Raw genomic sequence first — 12104 nt, 5'->3', positions numbered from 1 at the left:
GTCCTTTCACTTCCCCAGGGCTCTGCAGTCCTGATAATAAGTGCTGCTTTCTTTTCATAGGTTTCCTCCTTTTCCTTCTGAACTTCTCTCCTTCCCTAGATTGTTGTGCTCATAGGAACTCTGGCTCTCTCTTTTTCTCTTTTTTTGATGGAAGAAATGCACTTTCCCTTATGATAAATCATTCTTTGCCCTTGCCATTGGCTCATCTATGTGAGGACCAGAAAGGAATGAACAAAACCCCTCAGACAAGATCCTATATTCTATATTCTAAATATTTTTTCCTACCCATAGTAGAACACCTTCATGTGTGTTTTAATGAACAGGTTTTGGTATTTGATAGGTCTTTCTGTTCCCATGAATCAGGATGATGTGAAGAATTTTCCAGCTGGGCTCAGCAGTCAGCCTGGGTAACGCTGCCCTCAGAGCCTAATTTTAAGAGCAGCCTTCTGTACATTAAAATATCTCTTCCAGTTTTGTTCATGAAATAACAATATTGAGACTCACCAGGTTCTCAGATAGAACTTTCCGTATGACTGAAGCAGCCATATGAAATGAAGTTTAAACCTTCAGTATTAAGTTGCTTTTCTTCTGTAATACAAATTCAGCAAAACTAAATTCCCTTTAGCTTGAGCAACTAATAGGGATTTAATGATTAAATTATAGATCAGTTGTAGCTGCCTGGTCTGTAGTAGGTCTGCAAAGATGCAGGAAAACACTCTAAAAACCAAGTTGCATGAAAACAAGAGTTCAGCAGAACTCTAAATTGAGAGTTGGCCGTACCAATGAGACAGAAAGGGCAAATGTGTTACAATCATTTACCAGAGGGAATAAATGGGTGGGAAGTAATGAGGATATAACCTAAAAATAAATCCCTGCACACATCTCTGTGAGCCAGGCAGACACCCCTGTTATGGACACTAATGTGATTCCTTGTGAGAGCTTGGGATGACAACCCCAGGAGGGGGAGTTTGATGGCAAAATAAAATGGACATGAAAAATGTCCTGCTGCAGACGTGACCGCCAGGGAGGTGCAGGGTGTGCTGAGCTGGGGAGCCACGGACAGCACAAATAACTCAAGAGTTTCTGGGCTGCAAATCTAAGAGCTGGAAACAGCTGAAATTAGTGCCTTGTTAGAGATGTTGCTGAAAAGAATATTGCAGCCAAGTTTTAGAATTGCATGGAAATGTATAATCAAAGGTAAAATCTCAATGGAAAATTGAGTTCTTAATTAACCTGCCCTTATCATTTTGATTTTTAAGCTTCAATACTTTAAATGCCTTTCATGCTTTTTTTAGGACCTAATGTTAACACGTCACATTTTTTCTTTGGCACAAGTTTGGGGTTTTTTTTAATTTTATTTTTCTCTTAAAAATAGCATATACATGTTTTTAAGAGTGGACCACATTAAAATTATAATGTTGCCAAATGATCCAGAGATAATTTTTATATTTACCAAGAGGATCTTTTCCCTGACACCTCAAAAAAGAAAAGGAACATTTTAAGTTTTAATCCTGATTTAGGAAGGACTATATTTTTTGTTCACACTTTCCCAACATATATATAAAAAAAAAATCCATTCACCTGCAGTATTAATATGACTAATAATATCTGTGAGTCTTATAAATAGGCAAATCATTCTGTCTTCTTGAAATTAATGGGGACACAGTGAAAAATCCCAGTGGCCTCAGCACTGCCTACTGGAGCTGGTCCATGAAGATACAAATCCTGGACCCAATATTCTTGGGAAGTCCTTGCATGGGATTTTGCAAGGGTTAAATGTAAGAAGACATTTAACCTGTACAGGATGAGCCCCCAAAATTCTTTGGAGCTCTTTGTCTTTTATATGCAATTACTGCAATTATAGTAACACAATTATGTTTGGAAAAGGAGGTAAAGTTGGGCCATGGGTTATTCTTAAGTAGGCATTTTTGCTTTTGCTTTCTGCAGATACCTTGTGATTTTTATGAACGTGAAATATTATTTTAATTTGTATCTGTGCTGTTCTCTCTGTTTCTAATTTTATCTTTTAAAGCAAATATATAGATTTCATTTGCTGTTTGTTGCTCAGATGTCTCTTTAGGCAATAAAATCTGAGAAAAAAAATAATATTAGTGTTAATTTAAGTAAGATATGGGCAAGCAGAAGTAGCTAAATGGAGACTGAAACAAAATCCTCTGTTTTTATTAGATTTTTGCTAACTCTATTATTTCTCTGTAAGAGAACTTCACTGTCATCTCTTCAAGATTAATTAAAAGAGATACCTTTTCTTTTGGAGATAATGCCTGTCCTTATTCTCTGTATGAGGCTGATGCACCTTTGATTTCTGAAAGTTCAGGAAATAAAGGCTCTGGCACGGCTGCCCTGACTGGTTTTCCAGCAGCCTCATTTCCTGCAAACTTCCCTGTTGCAATCCAGAAGGTTGCATGGGAATGTGACATCTGACAGGCAGCGGATTTCAAATGTCCTTGAGAAGGGAAAATTGTGGCTGTGATGCCAGAGCTGTCAGTGCTGCCAGACTTGTTCCAATATCCTTGTGGACTCTCCTGGAACATACAGACAATATATTACTCCCTGAGATAGTGAAGAATAGACTTGAGCAGAAAGGGGATTGTTCCCTATCAGACAGACCTGACCAGCCTTAAAAACTCATAGCATTTTCAGCAGATGTAACAGAGCAGAATTCAAATAGTGCGAGTTCATCTCCAGTTCCTGAAGTATTCTGATTTCTGAAGTATTTAATGCTTTATGTAAGAAGAATTTTTCCTTGTTATTTTAAGGTAACAATCTGGTTCACAGTAAATTCCTGGGAGTGTAGAAACAAAGAAGTGCGAATGGAAGGATTAGACTGATCTCTTGGGAAGCTTTAGTGCTGCATTCAGTAAAATTCAAAGTCATCTCCTTGCCCAGAAACTTGAAAGAAGTCCCTATTTCACTTCTAATGAAGTTAATGGAAATTTTGCAATTATCTCTTTTGCAGAAAGATCAAATTTACTGTTCCTCTTCCATACAACAGAAGACAGAAAAATATGATGGGAGTATTTCCAGGTCTCCTGAGTTAGGGGGCTCTTCAAATTAAAGTGTCAGCCCTGTGCTGCTAGAAAATCTGTTCAAAATATGTCATGCCTTTGAGGTATTGTTTTAGATTCCTGGCAATTAAAAAAATTGTATTGAAAACATGAATCTAACCTCTGACATTGTGAATGCTTCTGGTTTGCCTGTACCTCCTTCAGAAATGTTTGTCTAGCCTGTAGCTGAGAAGTATCAGTGCTTGGAACACTCAGAAAATTTGATTTATTTTAATTGCACGCTCATTAGCAGGAGTTTCTTAATATGTTCAATGACAAATATAGGGCAGTGGAGCAGCAGCTAGTGTGTGGTAAAGGGAAGTGCTGGAATAAAGGTGCTTTTGTGAAAAATTGTCAAGCCTGGGGGAAAAGAAAGAAAAGAGTTGGCAGGAGATGCACATCTAAATAGAAAGTACATTTAGTACCTACTTATTTGATCAACTCTTTTTTAAGGTGAAATGAGCATTGATTGCAGAAAGGGCAGGGACTACAGGCGGTGTGAGCATGGGCTGCAGAACAAGGCCTGAAGGTGAGGTTGGTAGGAGGGTGATGGAATCAGGACCATCATGGTTGGAAAAGACCTCGAAGATCACCAGGAACAGCCCAGCACCACCACTGTGTTATTCACAGAATCCCAAAGCTTCAGGTTTCTCCCCATTCCACAGTTCTGCCCCATCTCCTGTCAGCACAGCCGCCCAGAGCAGGCCTTGCTCCTTCATGCACATATGAGGGGTTTGCTCTAAATCCTTATTTGAATGTTTGAAGCATTAAAGAGGTTTATGTGAATGTGAGCATAGCTGCCTATTCTGCAGTGACCAGCAGAATTGCCTCATCCTCCTTTGTGCTGGCTCACTTCTCATCCTTAGAAGCCAAACCCATTTTTAAGGAGTCCCGCTGAAGAGGACAGTCCTTTATGCAAGGCACACACCACCTCTGCATGGGCACTTCGTTAGGAATATTAGCTACATATGCTTAAAAGGACTCACCAGGAGCAAAATCTCTGCAGAAATGTATTTCCCTTTTATTAGGAAAGTCTTCTGTTGGCTTAATTACCATGGACAAAAAAAGCAAGCTGTTTCCCAGGGAAATACTACCCACTGATATCACAAGAATTCAGCCCTGCTTAAGTGCTAGGAGGCATGTTCTCAGTGCACTTATAATCGGGTCATTATCACCATGGTTATGAGATTTAACTGACTGAAAACTGTAGGCATTTGTCTCATTAATGCCAAATGTTAGAGTTTATTTCTGGGAACTGAAAACTCTGCTGCCCAGGGACACCTGTTCTGTGATAATCTCTGAAAACAAGGCACTGGAGAACATCCTGCCTGCTTCGTGTCAAATGATTTCACAGGTGTTTTTTACTGGTTCTTAGGGGGTTTTGGTTGTTTAATAACTTTGTTCTGTGGTACTTTGCTCTGTGAGTTAATGTTCTTTGTGGGTTGCAGGTCATGCAAAACAAATATTGGTTCTGATGCTCTTTGCACAATGTCAGTCACTTCTGGACCATGCTACATCCCAGCATAATATGAATTTCTATTTATTACCTGTCCCTTTCCTCTTTTTGGTTCATCATTTTTTCATACACATTCTGACGAAACAGTTTTCAGCTGTGATCTTGGGACTGAACATAGTCACACTTCTCTGCTTGGAAGATAAAGATGAGCCATTGCCTTGCCAATCTCATTCCTATTGTTGCTGGAACAAAAAAAAAAAAAAGTAAAATCATCAGTAACACTTGGCTCAAACCACAATTAATGTATTTTTATCCTTTCAAAATTTTTTTTCTTCTTCTCTAGTCTGCCTTTTTATCACCAAAGTTATCCCAAAAGGTCTATGACCAGGTTGGAAGGAGCTTGGATTAACTGAGTCTAGTGGAAATGTCCCTGTGTAGGGGTTGGAACTAGATATTCTTTAAAGTCCCTTCCAACCCAAACTAGTCTATACCTGTATAATTCAGGAGAAAATCAAATCCTTTAATCTGATGTGAAAATTTGATAGAAACTCAAGGCTTTCATTTATCACCCATTCACAATTTTTTTCTGATTTACAATCTTTGTGGAGTAGGATTTGCGTAGAGTATACAAAAATATATGTAGCTGCATAGCTTTGACCTCTGACTAAATTTGTCATCCATCAAAAGTTGAAGGTTGGATAACTTTTATATTCTTTAGCATTTCTTTTTTACATACTGAAACTATTCATTTTCAATTTCTTGTTGCAAAGTATTTTCTGTGCAGAAAATAAGAGTACCAGAGCAAGGCAGCTGACAGAGGATGTGAAGATTCCTGAAAAAGTAAAAGAATGAATATTATAAATATATAGATTGGAATGAAAAATGAACATTTAGAAAAGGTCCTTATTTATTTATGTATTTATAGAGCATTGTCTATTATTATTATTATTATTATTATTATTATTATTATTATTATTATTACAATTTTTAATTACTTCACTGCAATGATTGTCTGTAATTCATATCAAAACTGCTCTATATAATTTTCTTCTGAATCAATGTATTTATAAATGCTATCACTCAAAACAGAGGCAGTCTCTACCTATGTCTGGAATAATTCAGATAAGAGTGAAGAAATATGAAGAAAAAGGGCCACAGTAACTACGAAGCTACTTAGCACCTTTCCTTATTTTGTGAGTTCAGGGGGCATAAAAGAGTAATAGGAATGGATAGGAATGGTAATATTTGCTTTATAGTTTATACATTCCATATAACTTTATGAAGCTGCATTGCCTTACAGAGAAATGCTTGAAAACCATAATAATAGTAATAATATGCAAACGAAAACAACACTAAAATAAATGGATCTTTAAATAAAGAACTGCACAGATGACTGCTGAGCATAATATGTCAGAGTAAGGATAAAATTCATGGCAATATTTTGTCTGTTTTTTTTTTTTGTTTTTTTTTTTTGTCTTCTGGCCATTTCTCTTATTTAACCTAGGTAACACTCTTTGTTATTGCATAAAGAGATTAGGATTCTATATATGGACTGGGGGTACTTCCAAAAAAATAATATTTTAGAATGGAATTTTAGACTAGTTGTTGGCAGAGGACTGAAGGATCAAATCACAATTGTCATTCCAGCCATGTCCAATCCAAATCTTATTCCCCTGCAAGAGTCTTTGTGTTGATTCAGGATGATTAAGCAAAAACCACAGCAAATCTGCTGCTGTCATAAGTATTAAAGATATAAATATAAAAATATAAAGTATTATCTCTGCCAAATATGTGCAGAGAGGACACAGTCTGGCTTGGTCCCTTTTCCTCATGCATCTCGAGCTCTGCTCACAGGTTTGGTGTTGGCCAGTTCTGTGTCCTCTCCATGGGCTGTCCACCCTCAGGAACTCCACCTCAAAGAGATGGAAAGGTGCCAGGAGCTTGGAATGACAGAAAATCTCATATATTCTTTGCAAAAGGACAAGAAGAATGTGACATCTCAAAAAAAAACCATCAGAAGAACATCAACTCAGAAGGTTTCAAGGACATCATGGCCCAGCTGCAGCCACCCACAGGCTGTGGGCGAGCCAGGGAACCCTCAGCAACATGAAAAATCAGGGTTGATATGAGCAAACCTTCATATTCCCATCAAATCTGACTGTTCAAATTGCCCCCTGCCTCCTGTTCTTTACAATTCACATTGGTTGTCTGGTTTCCTGGCTGGCACTGGCTCAGTGCATTCTGCATTTTAGAAATCTGCTCTCTCACCCTGTAATTTAGGATTATTCTCCAGGAGATCCAGAGCTGAATATGATACCTGAAGTAATAGAAAATATAAGTGGTTGTATTCAAAACTGAGGCAGGTGAAAATTAAGGATAAATCTGGCCATAATTTCTGAAACAGTCAAAGGAAGAGAAACAGTCAAAGGAAGTTCCAGCAGAGTGGCTGAGAACAGTTTGGGAGGTGCATGACAGAGGGATTGGTTGTACTTCTCATTTTAGAAAGAAATTGTTGACACTTAAGAATCATAGATAGTATTCCAGCAAGCATGTAAATTTTTAAAATTTATTTAAATGTGTTTAGTCACCAAGTTGCACCAGGGACAGACATTTCGATTGGATATTAGGAGAAATTTATTCACTGGAAGGATGGCCAGTCACTAGCAGTGGTGGAAGCAGCATTCCTGGAAGTATTCCAAAACCATGATGTGGTGCTTAGGTTGTAGTGGTGTATCTGGCAGTGCTGGGTTAATGTTTGGACTTGAAGATCTGAAAGGGTTTTTCCAACCTTAATGATTCTATGATATAAATAAATGCTCTCTCCCAAATTCAAACCTTCACTGTTAAGCCAGAGCTCTGCTTGTGGAGGTTCTGTTTTGATAAATGTAGCTGTATTTTGGTTCTGTGGCCATGGATTTCATGATTACAACAGACAGAATATCCAGAATTTTGTGCCTAAACTTATCTCAGACCCTAATGGAAAAAAATCATCCCACCACTTCCACCATTGTAAATACAGCTCATAAAGGGTTTTTAATTCCAAATCCTGATCTTCTTCACTGAAAAAGTCAGAACTTTTTCCATGTCTTCAAGCAGGACTTGTCACATGCACAACTTTCAAGAGGGGAAAATCACAGTCCTCATTTTTATAAATGTAGTATTTATGTTTTATTTTAGTATTTTATAAACTGATTATTTAGCAAACTCATTGTAAGTCCCGCAGCTATGGAAAAAAGATTGTCTTTAGACAATCTTGTTGGTGTGGCATCACACCCTCTAGAATTATCCTACTGTAGTATTTGTGTAGTATTGTATTGGTGGAGTGTTTGTAAGGATTCTCTGTGATAGAAACAGCACTTCCTGCTGCTAAAATATTTGCACTCATCCTTTTGGCAATTAAATTGTTATTTATTATTATGTATATATATGTTATTTATTAATTGTGTATATTCATATAGTCTTAATGATGTCACCATAATTAAGTCTGACATGTATTTCTGGCTGAAATATGAAGAAAATTTATGAAACAATGTTCTGAACTCCTCAGTCTGCTTTGGATAATCCAGTGAGTGCTTCTCCCTTCCCACCAGGTGACAGAGACACGGACGGGTCCCCTCGGCTGCAGTAACTATGACAACCTAGATTCTGTCAGCTCTGTTCTGGTTCAGAGTCCTGAAAATAAGATTCAGTTGCAAGGTATGTAGGTGCAATTTCATTAATTTGTTTTTGGAACGGGGTGACATTTATCACGCTATTTGTTTTTTCTTTCTTCCACCTCATAAAAGGTCATTTTCCTAATTTTTGTGTGTGTGTGTGTGTGTGTGCAGTGGGTTCATTCCAGCCGAAGTGAAGAAAATGTCAGTACCTCGTGTTGCCTTTCAAATGGAAACAATTTCTGTGCCCATCAGAAAATAATTTGAATGGCCCTGTTAACATTTTGCATCCCTATTTAGCATCCAGTGGCACACCTCTTAAACAGCCTGAATTCCCAGAGATCCCACCCAGCTGGGGGTGACATTTTGTGTGCTCAGCCTGCATTGCACATACTGAGCAGTAGCTTATACCCCCTGCACTTGTTGCACCAAAATTGGTGGAGTCACCAGAAAAACAGGATATACATTTTCAAATGCTCTGCATCAGGAGAAATCAAAGCGCTCCTCCTCTTGAGAATGAAAAAAAAACAAAACAAACAAACTTAAAAGGTTAAAATCTCACTCATTAGGAAAATAGTAGTAATTGTGTATAAATAAAAATGAAAAATAGAAGCAGAAAGAGGAAGCAAAAGGAAGAAGAGAGTCATCATTTCTAAATAATATTTTTTTCAAAATTCTAGCAGAAGCATTTCCCAACCTACACAGTAAGACATAAAAATTATTGAAAAGTCACCCTTTATGGTATTAGGCCATTAATAATTTTTATTTTCAGTTACAAAAATAAAGCATGAGCAAATTATGACTATGAAAACACCCACTAAATTCTGTTTAATGTGTGTATTTGTGCACACTTCTGACTCTCTGCCATGAGAGAGCAATACAATTCTTAATTTGCAATTGAAGGTAGATATACAGTTATTTCCAAGATTTAAAGTTTTCTATATGAGTTTGTAAATCACTCAGACAAGCAGTGTGAGGTGGTTGCTGATATTAGGAACAGCTGTCAGGAATGATGATTCCTGTGGCCCTTTCATTCTCAGGATAGTGCATGATTCTATGACTCTTCCTTAAAATATCCATATTTCCTTTCTCCCAAGAATCAATTAAATCCATAAAAACATAAAATTATTTCCCAGAGATATTTTTTTTACAAAAAAACTTGTTACTTCCACTGGTATGCCATGGATATTTCCAGAAAATATAAATTTTTGACAGTTTCCAGCATATTCATGACCTTTGTCAGTTAAAATTTGGAAAATAATCGTTGCATCTCTCAGACTGTGGTTTGTCGTGATGTGGAGAAAAGTGTTATCAGAACTGTGAAAACTTTTTAATGGAAGAATTGTACTGGACTTTTTTTTTCCATTCACAGCCTCTATGGTTGAAAAAATAATGTTTTTTTACAAGACAATAGTAGGGTTTTCCAAATTTTGACAGGAGACAGAAGGAAGCACAGCCAGACCAGGTTTCAGCAGCTGTGATATGAGTTTTGACTTGGAAGGGTTCTGAAATTCCTGTTTTTGCTATAGTTTTGTAGATACCTAAAAATAAGGGATAAATCTCTGTGAAATCATCCAAGTGCCTCTGGAGAAGAAACTTATATCACCAAATACCCAATTCTTATGAAGAGAAATTCCTTGGAACACATGTAGCAGGAGTTTTTTGAAGCCTCACAGGAGCTGGACTTTGCACCCTTTCCACGCTAAAATTGAAGTAGATTTAAGAATGAATTTTCTTACTCAAGATTTTGTAGCCCTACCCTTCACATCCAATTGACTGTCCCACAGCGATTTGCTGCCAGTGCTAGAAAAATAATCAGCCAAATTTTATTTTTCAAAGATTTCTTCCAACCCAGTTTCTGCCTTCCTTCTTAGTTTGCCCCTACAGAATTACAGGAGATAATGAGTTATTTAGACAAGCTACATCTTGTTGTGCCAAAGGAAACATGGAAAACAAGCCCAATTTTGGATGGAAATGTTTGCACCTCTTTTGCTGATTATGCTGTCTCTTTACTCTGTCTCTCAGGGCTTCTTTCCTTTCATCAGCATTTTCAGAATCTGCATTATTGCTGGCACCAGGATTATAATTCAGCTGTGTGATTTCCTGCTGCAAGGCTCTGGCTGCTGTTCACTCAGCAAGGAGAAGTTGATGTTACCCAGTCCCCCTAGAAGGATTAAAACAACAAATGCTCTCTCTGAGGAATGCAGGTTACTCATTAGGGGATGGATGTTCCATGCTGACAGGGAAATGTGAGGAATATGTCTGAAAACAATTATTAAGAAAGGAAAAACACAACATTGTACAAATGCTTCTGGACAGATGTGCAAATTGTCCTGAAATCTCCATATATTTTTGTTTTTCATAGCTGTTTGTTTCTTTGCTGCGTAAGCTGGGGAAGCTGCTCAGCTCCAGAACTTCCTTTGTGTTTAACACCAAAATATTTCCTCCATTTCCTACAGGTCTTCAGGTCATCCTTCCTGAGTACCTGCAAGAGCATTTTGTGCAGGCAGCTCTGAGCTACATTGCCTGCAATTCAGAGGGGGAGTTCATCTGCAAGGACAATGACTGCTGGTGTCAGTGTGGCCCCAAATTCCCCGAGTGCAACTGTCCCTACATGGACATTCAAGCCATGGAAGAGAACCTGCTCCGCATAAGTGAGACCTGGAATGCATACAACAGTGAATTTGAAGAATCTGGTGAGATTTTTTTTGTTTTTAAATTTGTGGTTTTTCCCCTCTTTGGCTGTATCTCATAGAATGGTTTTGTTTTCAGCTGGCCCCATCCATGCTTTTACAACTCGCTCGTGCCACATTAGATTTTCTTAATGCATCAAGGTTTGTTTCATGTTAGAATGTTAATTACTAAGAATTTTAGACTTTCTGTATTGACAAACATTAATCCCCAAGAAAACACTACATTTAACCTGATATTGTAAAGAAAACTTCCAAAACTAAATAATAGAACTAAAATTATAAGTGTATAGTTTATTTAAACTATATACTATAAAGTATATAAATATAAACTATATACTATAGTATACAAAGTATATAAATATATATTTATTTATATACATGTATAGTATATAAATATAAACTATATACTATAGAAGTATATACTATCACATAGTAAAAAACCTAGAGTTTATAGTTTTAGAATATAGAATATATATAACAGGATAAAAGTTATAAAACAGCAACTAGTCCTTCTTCTTCACTTTCTTCTTCATGAATTTAAGTAGTATTGTATAAATAAATTTTAAAAATCCACATTATAAACCTCGAGAAATTAGTTATTGAGTTAAAAGTAAAAATAATTTAAATATAATTTCTTAAAATACCTTATAAAAAGAAAAATACAACTCCATTTTTACTTTAATTAAATAAAATACTATGGAATTCACAGTTTGTGAAACTATAATATAAATAAAAACTAATAAACGTCTAAATCCAAACAAAAAATACCATCTCATTAATTTAATCCCAACCTTAACAAAAAAAAAAAAAAAAGAGCCAAAAAGTCCATAGTTTCATACATCATTTCACCTGTCCCGATCATCAGAACTTCCCATCCCACAGAGAATGGGAGCTACAGGTAAAATCAGCTTCGGAACAACTGTTTTCACAACTCAATTGTTCGGTGCTATCAGAAACAGCTGTCTAGCCAGATGGTGGGAAAAGTAAGGAGAACTCAGCAGACCTGGGAAAAATTGTTGAGGGGAAAAAAAGGATTGAGGGAGATAAGGAAAAGTCAGGAAAAAATACAAAAAACACATGTTCTAATGAGTTGTGTTGGAGAAAGAGAACAAATCAGTAGAAGAGAAAAGGAGGAAGATCATGCAGTGGTCAAGGGAAGAGTAGAATAAATATCAGTAAAGAGTGTGAATGAACAGTACTTTATATGCATCCATTTTTATATTTCTTGTTTTATTGT

At 36.8% G+C, this 12104-nt stretch overlaps 1 protein-coding gene across 2 annotated transcripts in view; it reads left to right on the top strand.

The window, feature by feature from the left end:
• BRINP3 (BMP/retinoic acid inducible neural specific 3) overlaps positions 1-12104 on the top strand; it is a 199927-nt gene that overhangs the window by 129565 nt on the left and 58258 nt on the right. For both annotated transcript variants that reach the window (XM_002189920.7, XM_012575151.5), the window contains exons 5-6: positions 8112-8217; positions 10634-10870. In XM_002189920.7, coding sequence (XP_002189956.1) covers positions 8112-8217; positions 10634-10870 — 343 coding nt within the window. The remainder of the gene's footprint in view (positions 1-8111; positions 8218-10633; positions 10871-12104) is intronic.

The sequence above is a fragment of the Taeniopygia guttata genome, chromosome 8 (genome assembly GCF_048771995.1).
Source record: "Taeniopygia guttata chromosome 8, bTaeGut7.mat, whole genome shotgun sequence".
In the NCBI taxonomy this organism is placed as follows: Eukaryota; Metazoa; Chordata; class Aves; order Passeriformes; family Estrildidae; genus Taeniopygia; species Taeniopygia guttata.
The sequence above is the reverse complement of the archived record's forward strand: the minus strand, read 5'-3'. Positions and strand labels throughout refer to the sequence as shown.